We start from the raw sequence: 27,521 nt of genomic DNA on the forward strand, positions 1-27,521 counted from the left end.
CGAACCCGGCTCTTCCGGGTTACAATCTACTCTCCTCAGGACTGTATAATTTGTCGAGCCCTGTTGATAGCTATATAAATCATTGTCACATTACTGCTTGATTTACTTCAGCAGGCATCTCAATTTAGCAACTTCACACCAGCAAAACAGTTGCCTTGTGTAATGAACTTTGTGTGAGGTGAAATACCATTCCATCTGATGCTGAAGTGAGACAACAGCATCAAATATAATCACCAAAGTTCAGACTGGAGCACAGGGAGTGGAACCCACCAACAGTTCCAGGTCACAGAACTTCACTGACCTGGAAAAGATTTCAAAGGACTTTCAATTCTGAAAAATCCAGCATCAAACACCACTTTTTCTTCATCCTGTGTCATCTCTTGGGCTGCAGGGTCACCTTCCTGCTTCATTTTCTCCTTCATAGCTGCTTTTATGGCAGCAATACGGTTTCGAGCAGCAACTCTTCCAGCAGCCCCCTGTTTAGGCTTAGAAATCCCACTTGGTACAGCTTTCTTCTGAAAGTTATAGAAGAGAATCTACATGACATCTTAAAGTGTAGAGACAAAAGCAGTTATGCAAGATCATCTCTGGAGCTGCTGGCCACTGTAAATAGTGCCCATATAAAGGTGGCAAATCTTAGGGCTGCTAACCTTCCAGGATTGTTCTGGAGTCTTCCAAGATTAAAGATTAACCTTTAAATAAAAGCCTAGAGTTAAAAAAAAGAATTCTAACGCCCTGCTGATGGCAATCAGGGTTTCTTTTCCTCATGTTCTTTAAGCAGAAGGATGCAGAGATTTCTAATGGCTAGGAGACAGAGATGCAGGACATCATGGACTAGAGCAAAAAGGATGCTATTAGTTTACTTGTAAAGTTTCTCTTCATAACTGCAAGGTCCAACTTTTTTTTTTTTTTTAATTTAAATTGAAGCTGCCTTGTACCCTGGCAGTATAAACAGACTGACATCTGGTATTTGAGCTACTTCCTATCAAACTGCTGGCTTTACATCATTGCCACTGGGCTCTGTCCTGCAGCCTTCCTCCAGTGTCCACCTGGGACCTTTCGCCTTTTAGGCAAGTCCTGGGTCTTGCCAAGGGCATGGCTCTCAGGAACACATCCACTTTCTTCCCCTGTTCACCTGCAACTGTGCTACAGGGCAGGCCCTCCTCCTTGTACTTCCTACCCCACCCCTGAGTTTGGCTGCACCCCGGTAGGCAAGTGTGATGGTTCCTCCCTGTCACGTCCATAAGGGGCCATTGCCTCACTACAGGCTCTCTACTTACCATTAACTTCGGTACATCTGGTTAAGACACTTTATGCTGATGGGAAAGAGCCCTCCTATTAGCATAATAAAGCCACTTCCATGAGAGGTGAACCCAAAATGGCCAAACTATAGGTCGCTACTGCTAGTTAACAGAGAGCAGGAAAGGTGCAGATCATTTTTTGGAAGGAGTTACCAAGAGGAAAAACTCAATTAGCAGGGCTCCAGGAGGTACAGTGCCCTTACACTACAAAAATTTTACCAGTTGATTGACATGTAACAAGTTCTGAACAGTTCTAATGTTTTAAAGAAGCCTTTTTGGAGTCACACATACCTTGATGGCTCTTTTGCTTGGGATGTCAACTGGCTGCCACCCATTCTCTTCAAGTTTACTCAAGTTATCAAATTTTTTATTTACATCTTCTACCTGTTGAAGAAGCAAAAAAGTAGGAGGATATGGTAGAGAAACAAAGTTTACAGTTGGATAACTTACTTCAATCAAATGTTTTTTAAGCATAAAATAGGTGATTTATTGCATATTTAGGTACCTTTACATTCAATGAAGAAGTGGACTAAACTACCATCAGATTCTAGGAGGAATAATGAATTGCTGACTCCCAGTTAACATATCTGATGTGACTAATGCTAACATACACACACTCGATTCAAGGATGCTTGGGGTTATTCAAAACAGGTTCTCTCCCACTGGACGAGCCAATGAAAGGAAAAGTAGGCTCATCGTCAGTAAATCTGGCACCTAGAATTAGTCTGTTTACAACTTGCTCTTCATATGCTGAATTCGAGATAAAGAATAAAAAATTAAGCTGCACCAAAGACATTTTCTTAAAAATGATTAGGCTTAAAAGCTAAGTGGAACACGTTATTGTACAACAGTTCGTATAGCACCAACACCCAGAAGTGCAGGCTCCCAGGAAGGCAGGAAACATTCTCAGTGTAGAAGTGTTGCAAGATTGGCTCTACTTCTGCCTCCTTTCCTAGATTCCATCTCCTAGCCTATTCAGTTCCTGCTCCTGACCCCTTATGGACACAAATGTGGACTATAGCAGTACCATCTCGTCTTGTCTTTGGATGCGATAAGGAGTGTGCTGTGCCCTGATAGTCTGTAGCTATGACATTTGATCTGAGCCTAGTGGACAGTTCTCTGAGATATCGTGCCTCTGACTGAACCGGTTCTTCTCCCCACAGCTCTCACTTGCAGCATGTGCAAGTAGAGAGGGAGAACTGAGCTGAACTGGGGATTCCTTTATGCTAAGTTTGTTTCCATAGTACCCTCATGTTTCCTCCGAGATAAAAGTTTTTGCTGAATGAATAAGTAGCAAACACCATTCATTCAGCATATACAAAGTTGCTGGATTGGCCAACAAAGGCACAGAAAGAAATCATCCCAACGCATAGCAAGAGAGGCAAACATGGTAGGAGACCAGACTGGCTTACAGGGGAAATCCTTGGTGAACTTAAGCACAAAAAGGAAGCTTACAAAAAGTGGAAACTTGGACAAATGACCAGGGAGGGGTATAAATGTATAGCTCGAGAATGCTGGGGGGTTATCAGGAAGGTGAAAGCGCAATTGCGAAGAGTGAAGGGGGATTTGATAGCAGCCTTCAACTTCCTGAAGGGAGGTTCCAAAGAGGATGGAGAGAGGCTGTTCTCAGTAGTGACAGATGGCAGAACAAGAAGCAATGGTCTCAAGTTGTGGTGGGAGAGGTCCAGTTTGGATACTAGGAAAAACTATTTCACTAGGAAGGTGGTGAAGCACTGGAATGGGTTACCTAGGGAGGTGGTTGAGTCTCCATCCCTAGAGGAGTTTAAGTCTCCGCTTGACAAAGCCCTGGCTGGGTTGATTTAGTTGGGATTGGTCCTGCCTAGAGCAGGGGGCTGGACTTGAAGACCTTCTGATGTCTCTTCAGCTCTATGGTTCTATGATTCTATGAAAGGTTTCTTACCAAGCATCTGAGGCTTCTCAGGAAGCAGACCTACCCACTCCCTTGAGAAAATACAAAAATAAACTCATTCCTTTGGGTGGGCATTGCAAGTTAAATACATTTTCCAAGTTACAATAAAGGACACAAGAAGCACTAATGAATTCCAGTGTAGGAAACACCCATTTCCCCTGGGCTCAAACGTATTTCACTAATGCTCTCTGAAGTTATGGAAGGGGTCTGTAGATGCATTCCCCACTATCCTCAAAATGGGGCAATCTGTTTAGCTTCTGCAGGACTCCTACCTTGGGACCATTCACAGCTGTATTTGAGAGTACAGGTTACCATTAGATTACTAAACCAACTTCTGAATTTGTGTATACAAACTGTAATACATTAGGGTCTGAAAAAAACTACAAATGCAGCCTCCAGAAAATGAACACAATAGATTGGAAGAAGTTGCACATTATTCCATAAGACAGTTTTGTTGTAGTTTTAAGTACATACCTGAAAACTAACCATATCCCAAAATCCATCCAGATCTGTGCAAGTCGTCTCCTTATCACCCCGCTTAAATTCACAGTTATCCACCAGTCCTTCAAACTGTTTAAACCGCTCTGCTATGAGCAATCTCGTTTGACCAAGTGTTGTCCGAATGAGATCTTTTGCTGGTGGTAATAGTTCATAGTTAAAGATACACATCAAAGAACATTGCATTCTACAATTATTGTGGTTTTATCTATTTACATGTGGTAGTGTAAAGTGCCAGAATTCACTTCCTATACAATTTGACTTCAAACTCACTGGAACCAAAGCAACATTTCAAAACAGCAGCCAACACCACATGCAACTCTTCTTAGCATGCCTGATGCTTTTAGAAGTAGCACAACCTCTACAAATCTTTAAAGAGGAGATTCGAATATGGTGTCAGACTCACATTCCCCGAACAGAACAGCTTCTCTACATTAAGTGTTACATTTGGTTTAAAAGCTATTCTATAGCATGGCTATCTTTCATGCATTTTTCTTTGTAAAAGTCACAAACGCACTCAGAATTGGCAATTTTTGAAAAGAGAAGGTTACTCACCTGTGCAGCAACTGACGTTCTTAGAGAGGAGAGAATGTCCCCATGGTTGTTCCACATGTCCAATGCCAAGACCAATCTCCAGAGCAGTGTCCCTAGGGCCATGCATGCACACACCTCAAGCCGAATGCTCCTACTGTGTAGGAATCTTGCATGCACGAGCCATGCCCCCCTCCCCCCCGGCCTGTTGCTGCTCTACCCTGGAAGCATACAGCCCATCAAGGAGGTCAGCATTCTGAAGTAGAGGGGATGCGGGGAGGGTGGTATCCACAGGGACACTCATCTCGAAGAATGTCAGTTTCTGCACAAGTGAGTAACCTCCTCCTCTTCTTTGAGAGAGGTCCCCATGGGTGCTCCGCATTAGGTAGCTACAAAGCAGTATCTGTTTGGACCTGGCATGAATGCAGTGGACAGGACTGCCTTAGAGAATCTGAGAAGAGACATATCCCTGGGAAAGTGCATAGTACTTCACAAATGTATGTTGTGATGACCACATAGCAGCTGTGCAAATTACCTTTCGGAGAAATGACACGGAGGTAGACATGGCTCTGGTTAAGTGTGCTCTTATGTTATCAGGAGGGTTAACACTTGATAAAGAGTAAAAGCCTTATACAGTCTGAAATCCAGTGGGAAAATTGCTGGGCTGAGATGGTTTAGCCTTTATTGTGATTAGCGATGTTAAGAGTTTAGGACAGGGGTCACCAAACAGTAGATCGAGATCTACCGGTAGATCTTGGAGCTTCTGACTGGTGATCCTGACTGGTTTGGCCAAGAGGCTACCGAGGGCCAGCACTTCAGATGCCCCTCCCCACACTGCTGCTCATCTCCTGCCCTTTGCCTTGGAGTTGACCTGTCCCCCCCCTCCCCCCCCCCAGCCTCCTCCTTGCTGTGCAGGGCGGGGAGGGAGATGACAGGGCTGATGACAGGGTGTCTCCTCTCCCACTTTGTATCCTATCTCCACAGAAGGAGCGGGGGGGGACGGGGGGGGGGACACAACAGGACTTGAGAAGGAGTTTGCTGGCTGCTTTTAGGAGTGCTACAGGGCCAGAGCAGAGGTGAGCCTGCCTTAACCCCACTGCACCACTACCCAGGAGCCACATGAAGTAAGCAGTGCCCACATCCCAAACTCTTACGCCAGTCATGAACCCCCTTCTGCACCCCAAGCTCCTAATAATCCCTGCATACAAACACCCTCCCAGAGCCTGCACCTAGAATCCCCTCCTGCCTGCCCCAAAAGCAGCTCAGACCCCTCTCACACTCCATATCCTTAATCCAAGACCAAAGCCTGCACCCCAACCCTCTGCTCCAGCCTGATGAAAGTCAGTGAGGATGGACAAGAGTGGGAGGATGGAGTGAGCAGGGGTGGGGCCTTGGAGAAGGGGCAGGAGGGAGGCGGGGCAAAGGAATTTATACTTGAGGTAGCTCTTGGATTGCACTTAAATTCAAAAAGTAATCTTTTGCTTAAAAAGGTTGGAGACCACTGGTTTAGGTCCTTTCCTAGATAGCTTTGCACATTGTAAATAAAAGGAAAGTGCCCTGTGTAAATCGAGAGCATTCATGATTGCGTCAAATGCATTAGCGTGAGGTTTGGGGAAGAAGGTAGGCAGATGGATGAACTGATTCAGATGGAAAGAGGGTCAAACCTTTGGCAAAAATTTGGGATGAGTTTGTAAGGTGACTTTGTCTTTGAAAAAAGTAGTGTCCGGGGATCTGCCATCAGTGCTGCGATCTCTCCTACCTGTCCTGCAGAGGTAATAGCTACAAGAAAAGCTATTTTCACAGAAAGGTGCAAAAGGGTGCATGTTGCCATTGCCTCAAATGGAGACGTGGTGAGAGTATTTAAAACCAGGTGGAGATCCCATGGTTGTGCTAGTGGGGTCATATCTGGGTAAAATGCTTGGAGGCCTTTGATGAACCTCTTAGTAAGAGGATGTGCAAATATTGAGGTATCCTCTGTTTTGAGATGAAAGTTAATTATAGCAGCGAGGTGGACCTAGATGGAGCTCAGTGTGAGACTAGTCTGTTTAAGGTGCAACAAATAGTCCAAGATTAAAGGTAATGAAGAAGTGGATGGGTTAGTGTGTCGCTGTGAACACTGTATGAAGTGTTATGGTTTATGGGTGCTTTGTGCTCTGCTGGGAAGCAGGATGCGTAGAACTTTCTGGGAGCACTCTAGCTTTTGTGCAGAAAACCATTAAGGAGCCACACGTTCAGGTTCATCATGTGAAGATTGGAGTGGCTGGTTTAATTCATTAGTGTCAGGTGATGTGTCTGCTGAGGGATAGACTGGTCCCACTGTATTGCACGCTGTCATTGAGGTGATGGAGATTGCGCTTGAGGAGAGTGTTGAGGCACAGAAACACCTTTATGTGAATGGTGGTGTTTAAGTCGAGGCTGCCAGGGACTCCCAATACTACCATTGTCAGTAGGGCAGGAGAGGTGGTACCCATGGGTTGCTGTATCAAGGTGGCATGTTGTGGTGCCTGGTGTGTGGAGGATGAGTCCTGGCGAGTACACCAAATAATCTATGGGAGGGGAGTTGATAGGTGAAAACATTACATTCACCTTCTCACCCGAGTCCCTAGAAAACCTTTTTGGTGGTACATCTGGTCTTGGTGCCAAGATACCACGAGAAATGTTGGTGCCGAGAAAAGGCTAATTGAAAGTTGGGGAGCCTAAGAGGTCTCTATATTGTATATCCAGTGTGCCGGCATAGACAGTACCATGGTCAGCTGCACCAATGCAACTTGCAGTGCTGTGGGGCGTCTCGGTAGAGCGGCCATGTGAATGTGTTGGTGCCATGTCAAATGATGACAGTGGTGCCACATGACATGCTTGGCACTGAAGGCAGTTGCTATGTCATCAAAGGAACATCCGTGCCAGGTGTTGCCAAGGCACTACAGTCAGGCAAAAGTCTGTGGCCTCAGAGCAGGACTTTGTATTTGCCGCTCTTATGGTGATGCTGGTGGTGCCAGACACACCAGGTGTGTTGTAGGTACTGAGACATGGTGTTGGAGTCACCCTTGGCACTGTATGTGTTGGAGACAATCATTTGGGTGCCGAAGCCTCCAGCGGCAATGTGGAGGTGTATTTTTTTGCAGATATTTTGTCCTTTTGCCCCTGGGTCTTGTCAGATTGCTGGTTTGGGTCTGAGGCCAGTCTTTTGGACTTTTCGAGTAAAAAGTCCTAAAGGCGTAGATCTCTGTCACGCCGTGCTCTTGCTTTCAATTTGCACAATGAGGGCAATTTTGTGAGACATGAGCTTCGCCCAGACAACAGACACATTGAGTGTGTCCATCCAACATAGGGACTGAATCTTTGCAGAAGAACAGTGCTTGAAACCTGGGGAGCTGGGCATGACACTTGCTATTACTAATTCTCCATGGGGAGAAAAAACTTGGAAGAAAAAACTTTAAAAAAAAAAATACTACAAACAGGTAACTGACAAACTAACTACAGGAAAAACCAAGGAAGAACAGATTTATTCATCTAAAACTTGGAAGGAGGCTGGGAACACTGATGAGCTGTCTCTGGCCGGAGGAGGTAGAGAAGGAAGTGAGGGCGGGGGAGCCTCATGCAAGCATGATGCCTGCACAGTAGGAGTGAGTGGTTTGAGGTGCACACATATATGGCTCCAGAGACACTGCTCTGAAGACTCCAGAGAATGGGCTCAGCAGTGGCACACCAACCTAATGTGGAGCACCCACTGGGTAAGTATGTAGGTGCTAGGCAGTGTTGATTATCCAGTAATCTCATCTGGCCTGAAACTCTGATACTCAGTGAGCTTTAATGATGACATTTTAAAATATTCTGGATAAACTCTAAACTTTGCCCAAAACAGTTTTTTTTGTGTCCAAACCAAAGCAATATAGCAACACAGTCAAGCTAAGTTATGTTTTTCTCCCACCCTCAGTAATCAGACATTAGGGGGTTAGGATGAAACCTATACCATGGCCAATTCATATTTGTTCTCTTACCATCTTCTGGTATGTCCAGTTCAAACTTTCCATCCCATTGGAGGCAGTGTGACATGAGCCTCTCAGTCTCAGAAGCAAGAACATTTCTAGAAAGAAAAAAACAAAAACAAAACACAAAAACAAAAAACATCCAACCTCTGTTATTTGATTCTCCTTAGCTGCCACATAGCATTCTTGCAGCTGCTGGTGGTCTCTCAATTTCTAATTAGGAGGGAAAATAGTACATTTCTTCTTTCTGCTCTAGGATTGGTTTGGTATACAGCAAGCTAGAATGCCTATTCTAAGTAGCTAGTCTTGGAGACTGATACAAAGAGGAACTCTCTCAAGCCTGCTCTCCTTGGGTTAAGGAGACAGCCTTCTTCACTTCAAATTCTGTCTGTATTCAATTCAGTAGGTTTATAAACTAGAAATGAAACAAAGAATAGTGATGCTTATCTGCTTGGTAGAAAGATGAAGGCCTAGTCTACACTATGCCCCCCCATTAATCTAAGATAAGTAACATTAGCTACATGAATAGCGTGGCTGAAGTCATCATACTTAAAATGGTGTCTTCCATGCAGTAAGGTCAGTAAGGGCTATTCTCCCATAAACTCTGCTTACTTTTCTCATCTTGGTGGAGTACCGGAGTCAATAGAACACTCAGAGGTTGATTTATCATGTCTAAGTGGATGGATGGAATTGCCTGTGGATCAGTTGCTACAGTGTTGATCCACTGCATAGTGAAGACAAACCTGAAGGCACTGATCTACTGCATATTAAATACTTACGGGATGGTTTGTCACTGCCTTTAAGGACTGTAGGAAAGGCCACTGTGAGAGTTAAAACATGACTCACTACCCAGCTACCATGAAAATGTCTTCCTTTTTTTGTTATTACTGTTTATTTAAAGTGACTTAAGATTGTGTTTTATGGACATTCTAATTATTACTATTTAGTGCTCTGTTCTGAAATCTTCTGAGTCAGTTAAGAAGCTACTCTTAATACAAACCTGAAATAAGGTACATCATGATCTGTTTCTCCTACTTTGGTTTCAATTGCTGGGATATCTGCAGACACTGGAATAGTTTCATTTGAACTCTGCATAGATTCTTGCTGCTTGGTTGAGGCACATTCTGAAAAATATATGAAGGATATGTGATCACTAGGACATTGCATTTGCCAAACAAGGAAGAGAATACATTAAATGTGAATCACAATACTATACCATTCTTCACTTTCAATGAATTTGTAGTAATTTGCTGCTCTTGAAAGCCTTTATCAGTCCCTTCCTGAGCAAGTGAAGCTTGACTTTTTAACAAACACCCTTGTGCCATAGCTTTCCTTGATTCTTCTTTAGAATCATCACTATGGAATAGAAATGTTAAAAAGTTAGTTGGCATGCCTTAAAATTGGCTAACATGGCTAATAGTATACTAAATTATAGGAACAAGGCTTTTTTAAGTGTAGTTAATCAAGTCTAAAATGTTAAAAATATGTGCCTTAAGAATTCAAGCTATTTTTACTAAAAAACACAAGTGTGTATTTCATAGCATACAGGGCAGTCCCCGGGATACATGGATCCGACTTACATTGGATCCCTACTTACAAACGGGGTGAGGCAACCCCGCACTAGCTGCTTCCCCCCAGCAGACCAGGAAGATGCGGAGCGGCTTTTCTCAGCAGACACCTCAGCTTGAGAATAAAGGACTGAGGGAAGTGAGGTGTGGGAGAATAAAACTGAGCTCTGGAGAAAAGTTTGGCTAGAGTTTCCCCTACAATATGTACCAGTTCCGACTTGCATACAAATTCAACTTAAGAACAAACCTACAGTCCCTATCTTGTACGTAACCTGGGGACTGCATGTATATCAGAAGACTGCAGAGAGCTCTACTTCTAAAAGCACATGATCACAGACTATGATTTCATTTACCACTACACAGTAAGATATAGGCTTTGTGGGTAGCGATCAGAAATCATTTCATTAATTTAAGATACCCTTCAACTGACATGCTGCTATAGTTTAATATTGGACCGGTTTCTACAGCAGAACTGCCATTGCAATTTAAACCCCTTTTCATCCACAAGGTCTAAGTTGTAGTGCAAGCTAAGTCATTAGAAGAGGGAGTTCTTACACTTCAATTTTCATAGGGCTCCAGGATAGACTGGGAGTCAAAAATGCATTTGCCTGGGAAGGACTCATGGGTGCAACTTTATAAGTTGTTAAACCATCCAGGGGCTGAAACACAAAGTTCTGAGGAGCAAAAGAACGTGTTCTCTGCCTCACTGGAACTGGAACATTTGTCACAGAGATGTTTTCCTTTTCCAGCAGGGTGTCTTCGTGATGAACTTCTACTGGTGCTGGATTTTTAGAGTTACTGACAGGGACTTCAGTTAATTGATGCATCAAAGTATTTCCTTCCACTTCATGTTTATGTGCCTGTAACAGCACAATGTAGACACAGCAAACGTTTAAACCAGTTCTTAGTGGAAATACAGTTCAGGTTATTGTCACTTTTATGTCAACATTAGTCTATATTACTGAAAGTATTACAGGACTTTAATCATTAGGTAACCTACAGAACTCTAGAACAAATCAGTACATTAAGAGAAGTGAACAGTAGCTGGAGTCATATATAAATCAAGAAAATGTGTGAAAAAATTCCCTCAAAGACTAAATTTAAATCTAATCCCTTTTAAGGATTATTTATTATAAATGAGTTCCCTTGTTTATTTACGTTTGAGACTAGTCTTCAACTCACCTGTTGTGCCTACATATTAGTGATATTCCAGGATTAATGTACTGACAATACTTCGACACATAAGCCAAACGATAGACAGAATAAAGATCATTAACCTAAGTTACAGCACTAGGTTCCTGAAAGAAAGTTACTTACTTGTACTGCAACTGTTCTTTAAGATGTGGGTGCAGATGTGTATTCCGTTCGAGTATGTGCATGCCAAGTGTATCAAACCTGGAGCACTTTGCCTAGCTGAACCCAAAGGGATGGTATTTGTGACCTTGACCCCTCAGCTTCTCACCAGGCTATTTAAGGGCAGTGCTGTGCTGCACTGCTCCCCATCACTTCCTTTTTACTGAATGTCAAGAATTGAGACTCTGAGGGGGACAAAGGGTGGATCAGTGAATACAAGTCTGCAACCATCTCTCAAAGAATATGAATTACAGTTCAGATAGTAATAATCTTTTCTTTGAGCAGTTGCAGATATGTATTCCCATCAGATAACTCTCAGACAAAAGGCGGTGAGGTTTGAGGTCTCCTTAAAGAGCAACAAGAAGACCACCTTCCCAAAATTCGCATCTGCCCTCGTTGCAGACAGAACAGCATATGCTTGGTAAAAGTGTGTACAGAAGACCATGTAGCAGTCTTGCAAATATTCAATAAATAAATCTCACTGAAGTGAGATCAGTATCACTTGGGACCTCATCAAATGGGCTCTTAATCTCTGCAGAGGTGAGGTCTGAGCTATCCCATAAGCCATTGTAACACAGGATGTTATCCATATGTATACAGACCATTTGATCCTATTGTAATCCACAAAACAAATATAAGGAAACAAAATGGCTTAGTTCTTCCCAAGTAAAATACCATGCGTTGTTTCACATCAAAGGAATGAAGACACCATTCATTACCATTTGACTGTGGTTTTGGAAAAAAATATAGGTAAGTAAGCAATCTGGTTAAGATGAAATACTGACACCTCCCCCTTCCCCCCCGAGATTAAAATTCAGGACAAGGTCTCAAGTCAATCTTGTCCTTGAAAAACTGGGTATACAGAAACAAAAAACAGGACTATGTAGCACTTTAAAGACTAACTAGATGGTTTATTAGGTGATGAGCTTTTGTGGGCCAGACCCACTTCCTCAGATCAAATAGTGGAAGAAAATTGGCACAACCATATATACCAAAGGATACAATAAAAAAAATGAACACATATGAAAAGGACAAATCAAACTTCGGAAGAGAAGGGGGATGAGAGGGGGGAGGTAAATGTCTGAGAGCTACCTCCCCCTTCTCATCCCCCTTCTCTTCCAAAGTTTGATTTGTCCTTTTCATATGTGTTCATTTTTTTTATTGTATCCTTTGGTATATATGGTCGTGCCAACTTTCGTCCACTATTTGATCTGAGGGAGTGGGTCTGGCCCGCGAAAGCTCATCACCTAATAAACCATCTTGTTAGTCTTTAAAGTGCTACATAATCCTGTTTTTGTTTCAGCTACACCAGACTAACACGGCTACATTTCTATCACTATTCTGGGTATACAGAGGGTCTACCATTAGGGCATGCCTGCTTACTAACTTCTCTTGCAGAAGCTATTCCTGCAAGAAACTGTCTTTTGCCCAGGAGAGTAAGAACAAATTGCCAAGGGAGTCCAACAGTGTTAAATCCCACTTCCTTCTCTGGTGGAAAGAGATTAATGCCCTTTTTCAGAAATCTGACTACTGTGGAGTTCAAGAAAACTGGTTTCTCTTGGACTTCAGGATAAAATGCCCGAATCACTGCCACATGGACCCTCAAACTGAAACACAGACCAGAGGACTGACCATATAACAAGTGGTCCAGGACTTACTAAATGTAGGATCGCATTAGTTGAATTTCCTGGGCTAGACACCAAATGGAAAAATGTTTCCACTTTTCCAAATTAGGCCATAGTGGAGGGTTTTCTACTGTTAAGCGGAACAGTAATTCTGGTTCCTGGTGCCAAAAGCAGGCCTTGTGGCCTAACCTAGAAGGTGCTGAAACTCACCACCTACATTCTCTTTTTAAATGACTTGATACATCTTAAAAGGGGCACATCAACCGTGTGTGTGTGGGAGCATTACTGGGGACAACCACCCCACATAACTGACAAAGTTTAACCCTTGGGTTAAACTCTAATTATGACTACATTGAAAAAAAAAATTGCTAGAGCCTTGAGCAGTAGGAGGATCCCAAAGCTGGGGCTTCAGCCCAAGTCCAGAAATCTACCCTGCAATGAAAGAACCCCACAGTGGAGCCCCAGAAGCCTAAGTTGCTTGTATGGGTTTTTCTTTCCTATGTAACTGTCTATCCTAACTACTTTGCCAAACCCTAGAGTACTACTAAACTATATAATAAAGGCCCCAAAAAGCTGAGAAACATAATAAGGTAAACAACAGTGAATGCTCCAATTTTAGTCTCAGGTGATGAGAAGCTGAGGGGAGTTGGAGGGCACCATTTTAAGAACCCAGGGAGGTACCATCATCCATATAGGTACTAGGCAAAGTTCTCCAGCACACCTGAGTGGAATGCACATCTGCATCCACCTTAATAAGAACATATTATAGTTGGGATGACTCAGTCTAGTCTTAATTTGCAGTGGGCTAAATTTATGGCACAGAAAGCTGAAAGATTATTTTGAAATTCTCAACATAAAGATGATTTCTACAACTTCTGAAATTCTGTTCAGTTATCTAACCACAAAAAGCTTGTCCAGACACTTGTTCACTCAATTCAAAATTCGGTTTTACTTAACTCCTGGCTCTGTTTTCAGTGAGGAATGAAGTATTATGCTGAATTTTGAAGCGGCAGGTAAGAAACAAGGTTTTGATTTTTTATGACAAGTTTTATGTATGCATATAGAAAGTAAATATCGGCATATTCCAGATAAATGCCTTTGTAGTAATTTAAATTAGGATTGAGGACTAGTAACTAAGTCACTGTTAAAACTTAAAAAACAACAAATAGTCTTGCAGCATCTTAGTGACTAACAACAAATGTAGATTGTGTCATGAGCTCTCGTGGGCACAACCCACTTTTTCAGATGAATAGAGTGGTTACATATTTAAGCAAGCAAGATTTGGCCAGAGGTGTTGACAACGCACATGGACTATCTGAATTAGACAACTTCTCCAAAACATTTTGGAGTAATAGGAGTTTTCAAAAAGCATGATTACAATGTACATTTTATCACAATAAAAGCTATTTGAACATGCCTTTTCTATAGTCACATTAGTGTTTAAAATTTTCAGCTCAGTCAAGTGTTATCTTACAGAAGTCAATTAAAAGCATAAAACAGTATGGCACTCATCAAAAACATGTTTATAGTAAACTATTTTCTGATCAAAATAGCGAGGGGCTGTGGTCTGTTAAATAAAAATACCAAAATTGGATTTATATTGCTCACATCTTATATTTAAAGTTTGGTTGTAATTGCAGAGTTCTAAAACTTCACTATGTGAAGAGTATAAAAATATCAATACGAAAATTTAAAATAGTGCAAACATAGTTATAAGTTAACTTGCAAGATGCAAGCAGACCAGTGAAGACTTGAGACAAAGCAACAGTCGCTATTTTAAATGCAGTACCTACATAGTACAATTGCTTTTTCTAGACACTCCTGCATCTGTTAATACTTTTGCTCAATTTTCATGTTTACAATTATTAAGTAACATTACCTCTACGCTGTCAGCTTTGCCCTCTTTTTGCTGTTTTCCTCTACTTGGTTTTTTTTGTTGTTCATTACCTAAGACTGAACAGATTCTATGCCAGTTAAAACATATTTATACAGCATCTTTCATTAGAAGGTTGCAAATTATTACATTAGGGATGTTAACCAATTAACTGTTAAGTATAAGGCTTACCAGTATGCTTATCGGTCAGTTAGCCTTTGATAGTTAACTCCACTGACAGCCAGAGCAGGGCCAGAGCAGCCTGAGCTGGGCCAGAGCAGCCTTGACCACAGCGGGCCTGGCAGGGCTAGTGAAACCAAAAACACAGTAGGACCCCCATGGCTGTGGCAGGTCCAGTGGCAGGACCCCATAGCCAAAGCAGGACGAAGCGGCAGGTCCTACGTTAAAATAATTAACTGGTTTAAACACTATCATTTAACCAGTTAACTGTTTTAACATCCCTATATTTAAGTAGCCATGAATACACAAAAAAGTAAAAACTAATAGCACATTACAATGATTACAGACAAGGAGTAGATAAATAAACATGACAATATTTCCTGAGAGATTGAAGTGACACTGTCAAATAATTTGAGTCCAGAATGTGATCTACTTTCCTCTTGCCACATGAACTTACTAGGATTCAACTCATGCATGATTACTTGATGTTAGTCATCCATACAATCACAGCAATGGTAGTGGCCTGTTTAATTCAGGGGTACGTTCCATGCATAATGGGCGCATAAAAGAAAGTATTACATTCTATAAACTATCTTGAAGACAAGAAAGGATAACATTTTAATAAACATTTCTGTCTCCACAGAGCACTGAAGACTGGGCAATGAAGAGAACAGCCCTGACCCTAAATGGAGTATTTATTTTTATTTACTGGATAATAATATTTTAATTGTTATCAATCAACTCGTATGACATTAAGTCAGGTAAGAAAAAGCACAAATCAGTCAGCCTTTAATTAACATACGAAATAGATAGTTCCATATTATGGAATTTGCTCCCAACTCTCTAATGTTGACTTTTACATATTTAGATAAACATTGAAATGGAGGCTGCAGTTTTAAGACCTGATTTCATAGGAGAAATTACTGATTTCCAATATTTAGACCATTCCTTTCTGGCAAATTTATAGTAAGATTCCTGTGTCACCTCTGAACACTAAGTCTTAGTTGTACAAATTGAATTAGTTTTTCTATGAACACCAAGACTAGAGAAGTTTTCTTGTTTCACTTACGTATGGTAGTAGCTGGCTTTGACCTCTGTTTGGTCAGAGCACTTGAGGTTGCTCTGGTAATTCTTATAGTGGAGGCTGTAGAGACTTCAGGTTGCACCACCACTGCAAGGAATATCATTATTAATTCCCAAGACATGTTACCATAATGTTGCAAGGAATCAACATTAAAGCCAAATTATCAATCAATAATTTAGGCCCAAATCTCTGGTTTTGTAAAAGCCAGTGGTAAATGTATCGGCATCAACACCAGATGCAAATCTCCAGACTTTTCCTCATGCTAATGCAGTCAGTGCTCCCAGAGCACTTAGGGCAGAGATCAACGCTGGCATTAGGCCTGTGCTTTAAGGTGCCAAAGGCAACGCAAAGCCTCACAATGCAATATGGCAGTGCTTAGAGGCCCTACATGAGACCAAGCCCATCTTATTAGACACAGTGCATATACACAGTAGGGGTATGTCTACACTGCATGCTTATTTCGAAATAGCATGTCTACACTGCAGGGAAGCCTCTGAGGCCGGCTTCCCTAATGTAGACCTGCTATCTCAAGTTAAAGTCCCAGGAGCCACTGGGGAGGAATAACTTAGAATGACCCTGGTGAGGGGCTATTTCGAAATAGCAGCAGTGGAGCATCTAAACATGCCTTATTTTGAAATAGCTATTTTGGAATAGGCGTTATTCTTCGTAGATTGAGGTTTACAGATTTTGGAATAAACTATCCCTTTTTTTGAAAACTATTTCAAAACAACAGAATGGCTATGTAGACACTAGCATTGTTATTTCCAAATAACGTTAATTATCTCGAAATAGTGGTGCAATGTAGACGCACCCTAAGGGTCCCTGGTCCTGACAGTTTGCAATCCAAATAAACAAGACAAAGAAAGAAAAATTGAATATTATCCCCATTTTGGAGTAAGGATGTTAAGAGTTTAACCATTTAATTTGGTTAACTCATAAGCATCAGCTTTATGAGTTTCTGTTACAGTTAAAAGTTTTTGCTGGCATGAGTCAGTTCTCGGCTGCTGCTCCTGCTCCCAGGGAGCTGGCTGCAGCTCCATGCTGCGGGCTGTGCAGTTAAAGCTTATACTTCAGAGCCCACAGCACATGTAACCATGTAATCTCTAGGGGTATGTCTACACTACAACGTTAATTCGAACTAACTTAGTTCGAATTAGTTAATTCGAACTAAGCTAATTCGAACTAACGGATCCAGACTAAAAAACTAGTTCAAATTAGCGTTTTGCTAATTCGAACTAGCATGTCCACATTAAGTGGACCCTGAACCGGGCTTAAGGATGGCCGGAAGCAGTGCCGGCAGGGCATCAGAGGAGGACTTAGAGCGTGGAGATGCTGTCTCAGGCTAGCCGCGGGCTGTGCTTAAAGGGTCCCGACCCCCACCCCGGACAGACAGTTCTCAGGGGTGCCCCACTTGCAAAGCAGTCCTGGCTTGGACTGCCCACACTGGGCACATCACAGCACTCGGCCATCAGCCCGGCTGCACTTGCCGCAGGCTGGCATCTGGGGAGAGGCGGCAACTGGGGGGCTGCAGGAGAGCTTCCACCCCCAGAAGCCCGCAGAGCCAGCCCAGTCCTCCCCATCGGGGGCTTGTGCCCCATTCCTCCCTCACCTCCTTCTACTTACCCTTCCCTAGCCCCTCTTCTTGATGTACAAAATAAAGATAACGTGTCTTCCAAAATGGAATCTGCCTTTATTGAACAAAACTGGGGGAGACTGGGAAAAGGAGGTGGGAGAGGGGAAGAGAGAGGCTGGGAGACGGGAGGGCAACTACAATGATCAGGGGTTGGGAACAGGTCCCATATGAAGAGAGGCTAAAGAGACTGGCACTTTTCAGCTTAGAAAAGAGGAGACAGAGGGGGGACAGGATAGAGGTCTCTAAAAGCAGGAGTGGGGTGGAGAGGGTGCATACAGAAAAGTTCTTCATTAGTTCCCATAAAGAAGGACTAGAGGACACCAAAGGAAAGGAATGGATAGCAGGCTTCAAACTAGTAACAGAAAGTTCTTCTTCACAAAGCAAAGAGTCAACCTGTGGAACTCCTTGCTGCAGGAGGCTGACACGGCTAGAACTAGAACAGAGTTTAAAGGGAAGTGAGATCAAGTCATGGAGGTTGGGTCCATGGAGTGCTATTAGCCAGGGGGTAGGAGTGGTGTCCCTGCCCAAGGTTTGTGAAAAGCTGAAGAGGGATGGCACGAGACAAATGGCTTGGTCACTGTCTTTGGTCCATCCCCTCCAGGGTCCCTAGGGTTGGCCGCTGTCGGCAGACAGGCTACTGGGCTAGATGGACCTTTGGTCTGACCCAGGACGGCCATTGTAAGCTCAGGGCTCAGGGTCGGGGGTCTCAGTGGACCCCCTTGATTTTCATGCACACCTACTCCTGGGTGGCCAGGCTGGCAGCTCTCCTGCCCTAGCCGGCCACCTTCCTGTGCCTTGTGCGGAGATCATGGACAAGGTCCACGATGTCCGCACTAGCCCAGGCGGGTGCCCGCTTCTTGCGGTCTCGGGCAAGCTCCCGGGAGCCGCCAGCCTGGTCCTGGGAAGAGGGGGAGGGCTGGGGGGCATCGGCTGGGTGGCTTGATCCGTGCCAGGTGCAGGGTCTGCTGGCTGGGTGCTGGCAGGCTTGCACCTGGCACGGGCACCGTAGCCAGCCTGTGGCCCTTTAAGGGGTCCGGGGCCGGGAGGGGGGCAGTAGAGTTTCCCTGATGTTGGCCAGAGTGGTCACCAGGGAAACCTGGGGAGGGCTAGCCTCCCACTAGTTCGAATTAAGGGTCTACACAGCCCTTAATTCGAACTAGTAAATTCGAACTAGGCTTAATCCTCGTGGAATGAGGATTACCTAGTTCGAACTAAGCGCTCCGTTAGTTCGAATTAAATTCGAACTAGCGGAGCGCTAGTGTAGCGCCTATGAAAGTTAGTTCGAACTAACGTCTGTTAGTTCGAACTAACTTTGTAGTGTAGACATACCCTAGGATTTTTAATGGTTTCATGGTTACTTTTTAAACGCTTTTTTACATCCCTGTTTTGCAAGCAAGGAATTGGTGAAGAGTGATTTGCCCAGGTTCACACAGGAAGTACATGGCAAGCTTGGAATTAAATCCAGACCTCCCACAGCCCAAACATCTGTCAACCACTAAGTCATCTTTCCTTACATCTTTGAATACAGTTTTCAGACAAAACGCTTTCGTTTAGGAACTGAGTGGATAAAACATATTGGTGTATTCAAAATTAAATTATACACAAAAATAAATCTATTTACAATGAAATGTATGACAAAGTATGCTAAAATCTGTATTTAATATCACCTATTAAAATCATTTAAATAAAGCAATATTAAAATGCTGTATGTGCATATTTTAGGTGAATTACAATTTCTAAATGCAGCTTGACAAAAATCTGAGTAAAAAATCATTTTTGTCTTCATTCCAGCTCATCACTTCTGAAGCATCTTTGCTATGAACTGAGACCAAAAGGACTGATGACTCATCCTAAGAAAGGATGTATTCCAGAGACTTGTTTTTCCATCTCTGCTACAAGCCTGCAACAAGAACTTTGCAACTACAGGCAGTCCCCGGGTTACATACAAGATAGGGACTGTAGGTTTGTTCTTAAGTTGAATCTGTATGTAAGTCGGAACTGGCGTCAGCTGCTGCTGAAACTGATCAGTTTCAACCGCGGCTGAATCTGGACGCCAGTTCTGACTTACATACAGATTCAACTTAAGAAACCCAGGCGTCCCCAAGTCAGCTGCTGCTGAAACTGATCAGCGGCTGACTTGGGGACGCCTGGGGCAGAGCAGCTGGGGTGCTGCTGGGTTGCACCAGTAGCGCGGCTCCTTGGCACTACTGGAGCAACCCAGCAGCACCCCAGCTACTCTGCTTCAGGCGTCCTGATTCAGCCGCTGCTGAAACTGACCAGCAGCGGCTGAATCAGGACTCCTGGGGCAGAGCAGCTGGGATGCTGCCGGGTTGGTCCGGAGCAGCACTGTGGGACCAACCCGGCAGCCCGCAGCTGCTCTACCCCAGGGGTAGGCAAGAAAAGCCTGGTCTCCTGGGGGGGGGGGGGCACTAGCTGCACCAGGGGGACGGGGATGGGGACACCCAAGTCCTCCACAGCTTTGCTCCGTCTTCCTGGTCTGCTGACCTGGGAGACGTGGAGCAAAGCCGCAGAGCACGCGGGCAGCGGGACAGTCCAGGCGCACCGCGCTGTCCCACTGCTGGCGTGCTCCGAGGCTTTGCTCCCCATCTCCCTGGTCTGCTGGTCAGACCAGGGAGACGGGGAGCAAAGCCTTGGAGCACGCCCGCAGTGGGACAGCCCGGGCACGCTTGAGCTGTCCCCCTGCGGGCGTGCTCTGAGGCTTTGCTCCCCATCTCCCTGGTCTGCTGGTCAGACCAGGGAGACGGGGAGCAAAGCCTTGGAGCACGCCCGCAGCGGGACAGCCCGGGCGCGCTTGAGCTGTCCCCCTGCGGGCGTGCTCCGCGGCTTTGCTCCCCGTCTCCTTGGTCTGCAGGGAGACGGGGAGCAAAGCCTTGGAGCACGCCCGCAGCGGGACCGCCCAGGCGCGCCTGGGCGGTCCCGCTGCCGGCTTCCCCCACGGCTTTGCAAAGCCACGGAGGGGCTGGGGCTGCGGGGCCCAGGCGCGCCTGGGCTGCCCGACTGCTCGAGCCCCAAAAAGGCTTTGCTCCACGTCTTCCTGGTCTGCAAAGCAGGGAAACGCGGAGCAGCTTCTCTCGCCCTGGAGTACACGGGCGGCGGGAGTCTCGCAGTCCGTGTCCTCCGGGGTGAGAAAAGCCGCGTTCGTAACTGCGGATCCGACATAAGTTGGATCCGCGTAAGTCGGGGACTGCCTGTAGTGTATGTAATTTGATTCCTTTAACAATTTTACTCTCAACCTTTTATTTCTTTTATTAATAAACCTTTGGATTTTAGATTCTAAAGGATTGGTACAGTGTAAGTATTTTTCTTTTTGGTAAGATCTGAGATATAAATTAACTTGGGAATGTGGCTAGTCCTTAGGGATGCATAACCTCTCATCAATATAAGAAGTGGTATTGGTGGTGTCAGAGGGGAAACTGGAGGGTCTAAAGGAATTGCTTGTATAATTTCTGGTTAGCCAGTGTGGCAAACAGAAGTGTTCTTTGTGACTGGTTCGGTGTGCCTTATATTAAAGGACCCCCCCAGTTTTAGGCTGTAAGTAGCCCTGTCTCTAAACAATTTGCCCTGAATTGACCCTCTCAGCAGTGCCTCCAGAAGCCTCCTATATTACACAAGGAAAATTGTTTTATCTGTAGGTCATTTAGTCTGCTCTCTTCAGAAACACTTTTCAACAAGTTGAGTCACTTAGGGATTTCAGTTTGAACAAACTCATTCGTACATCATAATATTATCTTCTTTCAGAAAAAGACTACACTGGATATATGACAGTTGCAAAACCAGTCTCTATATTATAACATCTGTGTTCTCTAAAGTGTCTCCTGTTTCAATAACATGATGTTCTATGGACAGATTTTTGCTTAGTACACACTACTTAGTAGACAACCCCTACATTTGCACATTATCATTCTTTCAGCAGCTTTTTTGGTAAACATTTCACTGTTTTTTTACTAGCCTAATTTGCAACCTACTCTGGACTGGATAACAACTTGGCTGTATTTCAAGTCTTTTGCCAAACTGTGCTAAAAAAAGTTGAAATCACGTGGACTAGTTATTTTGGGGCTCTTTTTCAAAGCTAAAAACTTTGCTTATAAACTGAGTAGTTTTAAAACAGGTCAATTTTAACAATAATATCTCCTGCAGTTTTCACAAAGTGAAACTGAGCAGTCCATTTTGCTCAAGAAAAGGGAAGTATTAAAAAAAATAAACAATGCAAATAGGAAAAAAGTAAAGTTGATTGAAAACTAACTTTTTCATGGGCAAGATATGCTAGACACTCCATTTCCCAATGCTATAACCTTTTAACCCAATGTCCTTTTTCATATGCCAAGACATTTTACATTCGTACCTTTCTTTTTTTCAGTCACTTTGTCCACACATGCCTGTTTGCATCCAGTTTGGGGTGGGTGCATGCTACGCCCATTTGTAGCATGGTCAGCATAGATCTACAAAGAATATAGGCTGTGAAACCTCCACCTTTCTAAAAACAAGCACATCTAATTCCTTCCCCTTCTTCACACTATTTTTGTACCTCTTCTAGAAAGCCCTGATTAGTGTTGCTCTACTCTGAACTTAAGCATTTAAAATGACAGATTAAAGTAACAAAACTTATTTTAGACACTTCTCACACATTTAAATTAAACTTCTGACTGTTTCTCAAGTGGATGGGTAAATAGTGAAGTGAGTCTTTGAACTGGGTTTCTGGAACTGGGTTCTGATTTCTGAGAGAACTTTATGCACATATAGTGTAAGTTAGATGCCAATTCTCAGAAAACTTTTAATATTACATATTGTGGCAGTTATGAGTAGAGATTCTTCAAATGTAAGTTCACATTATGTAAGACGAAAGTCAGTGTGACTTTTTCAAATATTATTTCAAATTAAGTTTTCCCTCAAAGTATACAGTGCTAATGTTTTAGCCTTGAATAAGTTGTTCAAAATAGGGATGTTAAAAAAAACGTAAAAAGGTAAGCATATAACTGCTAAAACTCCTAACAGTTCTATGTGCGATCTGCTCTGCAATATAAAGTTTATACTGCAGAGCCTGCAGTGGAGAGCAACAGCTGGCTCCCTGGGAGCAGGGCCGGCAGTCAGCGAATTGTGTAACCGTAACAGAAACGGATAAGCTAACGCTTATCCATTAATGATTTAAATGGTTACGCTTACATTGCTAGTTCAAAGCAGAGAAGTTATTAATGAAAGGTGACAAAACTAACTGTATCTGAAATGTACAAAATATTCTAGTCCATAAAGATTCAAGTCATGAGGTAGAACGTGGTGTCACGTAAACAGTATATAAAGGTCCAGGGCTGCAGTTGGATACTTGCGTTTGTCCAGTCTTTAAACATTCTTGAAGAGGCCTCTCATTTCAGATTGTACAACTGCTAAGTTGACAGTTACTAGTTTTGTCACTGAAAATTATCAAAGCAATATGCAGACTAAAGCAAGGAATGATTAGCATTCTAAGCATCAAATTTGCTATTTTAGACTCCTTGGAGAAATGGTCTAGATCCCAGCTGACTCAAAATCCCTCATCCTTAAGGTCAAATAAATAGTATGCAATGTAACATGTGAGAACCTTTCAAATGAGACATTAAATACCAAGAAATCTTGTTCCACAATACAAGAACATAAAAATCCATGTCCTGTTTTGTAGAAGTAAACATGTATGGTACACTGGGGTCCAGAGTGGTCATCATAACAGGAAGCCAGAAAGTAATGCAGAATAAGAAAATATAGGCTAGGAAAGGTTATTTATCTTTAGAGAGCTATATGCATGGCTCATCTTTGTTCACTAATTCTCCAAGCCAAAGTACTTGCTACTGAAAGACTTGGTAGGAGAAAGGAAGAATTTAAAACATGGAAAGATTAACTGAGCAAAAACAAGTTAAAGAAACAAAGTGAGAGAGGTAACATCTTTTATTGGATCGACTTTTGTTGGTGAGAAAGAGGTTTTGAATCACAGAACTCTTCTGAAAGAAAGAAGTTTATCTCACCAATAAAAGTTGGTCTGTCTTAACTCACCTACCCTGTGTGTCTACTATCCTGGGACTAACACGGCTACAACTATACTACATATAAAAAAATTCTACGTTTATAAACTACATTATTTGCTAGTACAGGTATTTTCAATTTTTTTCCCCCCCACAGAGAGTACCAGATATTGAACATGCATCTGACGAAGTGGGTCTTTGCCCATGAAAGCTTATGCTCCTACACTTCAGTTAGTCTATAAGGTGCCCAGGACTCCTCGTCGCTTTTGCAGATTCAGACTAACACGGCTACCCCTCTGATACTTGACACAGATATTGGATTGTTTCCATCATTTATCATCCCTGGGTAAGTAGAGCAATTGTTTTCTATGAAAAAAAATATTAAGAAAGTACTTTTGATGGAAAAAGAACAGGAAGCACCATGTGTCACGTTACTGGATTTTAAAGTGAGCAGACAGATCACTGCTGTGCCCACGGAGGCGGGAGGGTTGCCCCAAATTTGGTGAGGGTCATGTGAGGTGTCAAATGGAAGCTTATGCTCTACTGATTCTGCATATGCTACTCATGTGCTTGTATGTGGAGTTATGAATGTGTGCTCTGTGCTGGTACAGTGAACGTTCTCTGTCTGAGACAGAGCAATGGGCTTGGATTGCCTGTCTTGAGGAAGGAATGCCCAATGAATGACTATGCTAATTAGCACGGTTCCAGGGACAATGACTCTCAGGGTGGTCAATACACACCTGAGGAATGCATCTGGAAACCTGCAAACCAGCCACGGCATAATGGCTGCTGGCATGTGAAACATGCCATCATGTGACCAGCTCCAGCTTGGGAGACACCAGGAATGAATATAAAGGTGCCAAGAGGCTGACTCCATCTTGTCTTCAATCTTGCTACTGACCCCAGATACAGCCTTGCTAGGGCCAGAGAGTCGGAAAGGATTGCTGATCCACCCTGACATAGGATATACACCCTGGACTTTTAAGCTAGCAGTTTGTAACATCTCTGCTAAGAGCCTGCATCAAGAACTTGGTGATTGATGTATGTAACATTCTCCTTAACATTACTCTCAACCTTTTATTTCTTTGATTAAAAAACCTTTAGATTTTAGATGCTAAAGGACTGGCTCAGCGTGCTGTTGTGGGTAAGATCCAAAGTGTAAACTGATTGGGAATTGTGGCTGGTTCTTTGGGACTAAGAGGATCTGTTCGGAGTTGGTGAGATTAGATTTTATAATCCCTCACCTGTGCGTAGGCCCAGGACTGATTGTGTCACAGGGAGAGCTGGGGTGCCTGAGGGGTTTTTGCTCATGAGGCTTCCTGCTGGCTGGATTGGCAGCTGACGTGCTCGGTGTGACTGGTAAGTAGCCCTGGTTTTGAGCAATTCACCCTGAGCAGATGCCCTTAGCAGCGCCCAGACCCATCCTGGTCCGTTACACCCTGTGACAATCAACCCTCTGGGACTATAAGAAAGTGTTTCTACCCTTATCCATAAAGCTGGTTTCCAATAGTTAGAACTGTCTGTTTGGCAATAAAATTTTGAATGTAAGTATATAGGACCCAAACCCAGGGATTTTAAAGGCACAGTTATTACGCACATCTAATTATTTCAATTTGTTTAAAAAAAGCCCCACAGAATACAAACCATGGAGCGCTGAGATCTAGCAGATGTAACAGTTTGTTCCGCTTGGCTCTTTGCCTTTGATCTTGTAATCCTCACAGAAGAAGTAGGAGCAGCCTAGAAACATCCCAAAATAAAAACAGAAGTTAGCCATATTCCTTTCCCGAGTTGCAGCAATTAAGAAAAGGCTTTGACGTACTAAGAACAGGTGTACACCATAGCACCCTGTAACATGTGCACCTGGAGGCCATGCACAAAGTAATAAAGGCCCAGGCACCTAATTAATTCAACCACACAGGCTGGCTCCACAATTAGGAGCCTGCTGGACCCTGGAGAAGGTGCGATAAGGGAATTCGGGAGCAGGTGGAAGTAAGTGAGGGACACAAGGGGTTGGTGGAGGTCAGTGAGGTGGGGATGGGGAGTTTGGGGTGTCCTGACTCCCAGCAAGTCTCCGGCCAGGAGAGGAAAGAATCAGAGATTTTTTTTCTTTTCCCCTCCCTTTGTTGTTGACAACGTCAATGTTGACTCTGCTGTTGGTTTTAATCGAGAGAACTGTCTTCCACCAGTGGAAAACAAAGAACAAATAATTGGAATGCTCCTGTTCTGCCCTCAGAGGTGTAGCGACGGTGTTATGCACCTGGGGGCCAAGGCAAAGTTGCAAAAATAATGTCATGTTTATGCAAAATCTCAGACTTACAAAGTATCTCAAATTTTCACAAAAGCCTGTTCTGTTTGGTTGACCATGGTCTATACTTGTTTTTATTTCAACAAAAGTTATGTATCCTATAAAAAATTTTAAACGACCTTAAATTTATATTTAAATTAAAAATAATTTTATGAGGAAAATACTTGTACACATCAAATGATTGTTATATTAAAACAAGACCTGAAAAAATATTATAAAATATACCTAAAACATAATCTGTAATAATAAATAATTATAACTTTCCTATAGAAGTACATTTTCTTTGGTATCCCTGAAAGCTATCAGTTTTCATTTGTGTGGCCCTCAGAGAGATTCAAGTTTGACATGCCTGATATACATGTTTGTTAGTCTTTAAAGTGCTACCAGATTATTATTTTTAAGGCTTTTCCTTGTGTTATAAAGTATATCTTATTTAAAAAAAATAAGTACTGTAGATTCCCTATCATCCGATGTAAACGGGACCGACACATGGTCGGATTACCGAATATGTCGGATGATACGGACTCTTACTGTAGAGAGCACTGCTCCTGCCGGGGACGCTTTGTCCCCAGCAGAGCAGCATCAGCTGTTCTGTTGCTCTCTAGGAGAAGCTGCTGCTGCTGCAGCCTGGACACTTCCAGGCAGGAGCAGCAGCAGCTTCTCCGAGAGAGCAACAGAACAGCTGATGCTGCTCTGCCGGGGACGAAGCGTCTCCGGCAGGAGTGGCATCCAGGTGGGCAAGAGTAGCATGTGCTCCAGTCCCACCCCAGCCTGGTGCCCCCCCTAGTGTGGCGCCTGGGGGCAACTGTCCCTCTGCCCCCCTTTGCTATGCCTCTGTCTGCCCTGCTAGGAACACAGCAGCACACAGACTGCTGCTGCAAAGGGAGAGCTGGAGAGACTGCTGTGGTGCTTTTACATTGAGCTCTCCATGCTAAGCAGAGAGCTAGGAAGGAATCCTAAGAAGCACAGTGATCAGCTCTGCCTTTCCACAACACTGCACTGTGTGATGCTTACACTATCTGTCAACAGGATGCTAGCAACATGGCCATGAAATGTCAACAATAGGAGCCAGAAAAATCTGTTTGACCATTTTGCACTTTTGGCAACTTTTGCATGTTGACAGCACTTTCGTCAACGTAGACATAGCCTCAGACTAGCGATGTAAGCGACTAGTCAATTACCTGATAAGCAAATGATCAAATTATCAGGTGATCAAATAGGAACTCGATTAGTCGCTTACCCCCCTGCTGCCTCTATCAGAGGGAGCAGCAAGGGGTGGGAACACGAACATGTGCTACAGGGAGCTGGCTTAAAAGCAGATTCACCCCCAGCAGGAGAGGCAGAGAGCGGCAGGAAAACGGTGCGAGCAGGGACTGAAACAGTCCCTCTCGCATTGGCTGGACTTCTGCTTCTCTCCCTTTGAATGTACAAGAGTCGCCTGCAGCTCTTGTGCATTTCAAAGGGAGAGAGGCAGCGGAATAGCGAGCGCCCTCCCCCACATCGACAAATCGAGTAGTTGATGGAAATTCCATCTACTACTCAATTAGCTGATTAATTGAAATTTAACAACCCTACCTCAGACTCTCTCAGCAGAGCAACCACAGTTGGGTCACCACTGCCAAAGAGATACAGGACACTCTCCCAGC

The 27,521-nt window shown here is 43.5% G+C and overlaps 1 protein-coding gene across 5 annotated transcripts in view; it reads right to left on the reverse strand.

Moving 5' to 3' along the window:
- Positions 1-27,521, reverse strand: part of DLGAP5 (DLG associated protein 5) — a 55,075-nt gene that overhangs the window by 6,444 nt on the left and 21,110 nt on the right. For 4 of the 5 annotated variants that reach the window (XM_075926248.2, XM_075926249.2, XM_075926247.2 and 1 more), the window contains exons 4-14: positions 25,215-25,307; positions 21,926-22,022; positions 15,915-16,016; positions 14,672-14,745; positions 10,370-10,674; positions 9,463-9,602; positions 9,247-9,370; positions 8,259-8,344; positions 3,706-3,866; positions 1,593-1,685; positions 302-515 (exon numbers count right to left, since the gene is read on the reverse strand). In XM_075926248.2, the coding sequence (XP_075782363.2) occupies positions 302-515; positions 1,593-1,685; positions 3,706-3,866; positions 8,259-8,344; positions 9,247-9,370; positions 9,463-9,602; positions 10,370-10,674; positions 14,672-14,745; positions 15,915-16,016; positions 21,926-22,022; positions 25,215-25,307 (1,489 nt within the window). The remainder of the gene's footprint in view (positions 1-301; positions 516-1,592; positions 1,686-3,705; positions 3,867-8,258; positions 8,345-9,246; positions 9,371-9,462; positions 9,603-10,369; positions 10,675-14,671; positions 14,746-15,914; positions 16,017-21,925; positions 22,023-25,214; positions 25,308-27,521) is intronic. The other variant, XM_075926246.2, reaches the window with a different exon arrangement.

Source organism: Pelodiscus sinensis, chromosome 5, assembly GCF_052426305.1.
Source record: "Pelodiscus sinensis isolate ZL-2025 chromosome 5, ASM5242630v1, whole genome shotgun sequence".
NCBI lineage: Eukaryota > Metazoa > Chordata > Testudines > Trionychidae > Pelodiscus > Pelodiscus sinensis.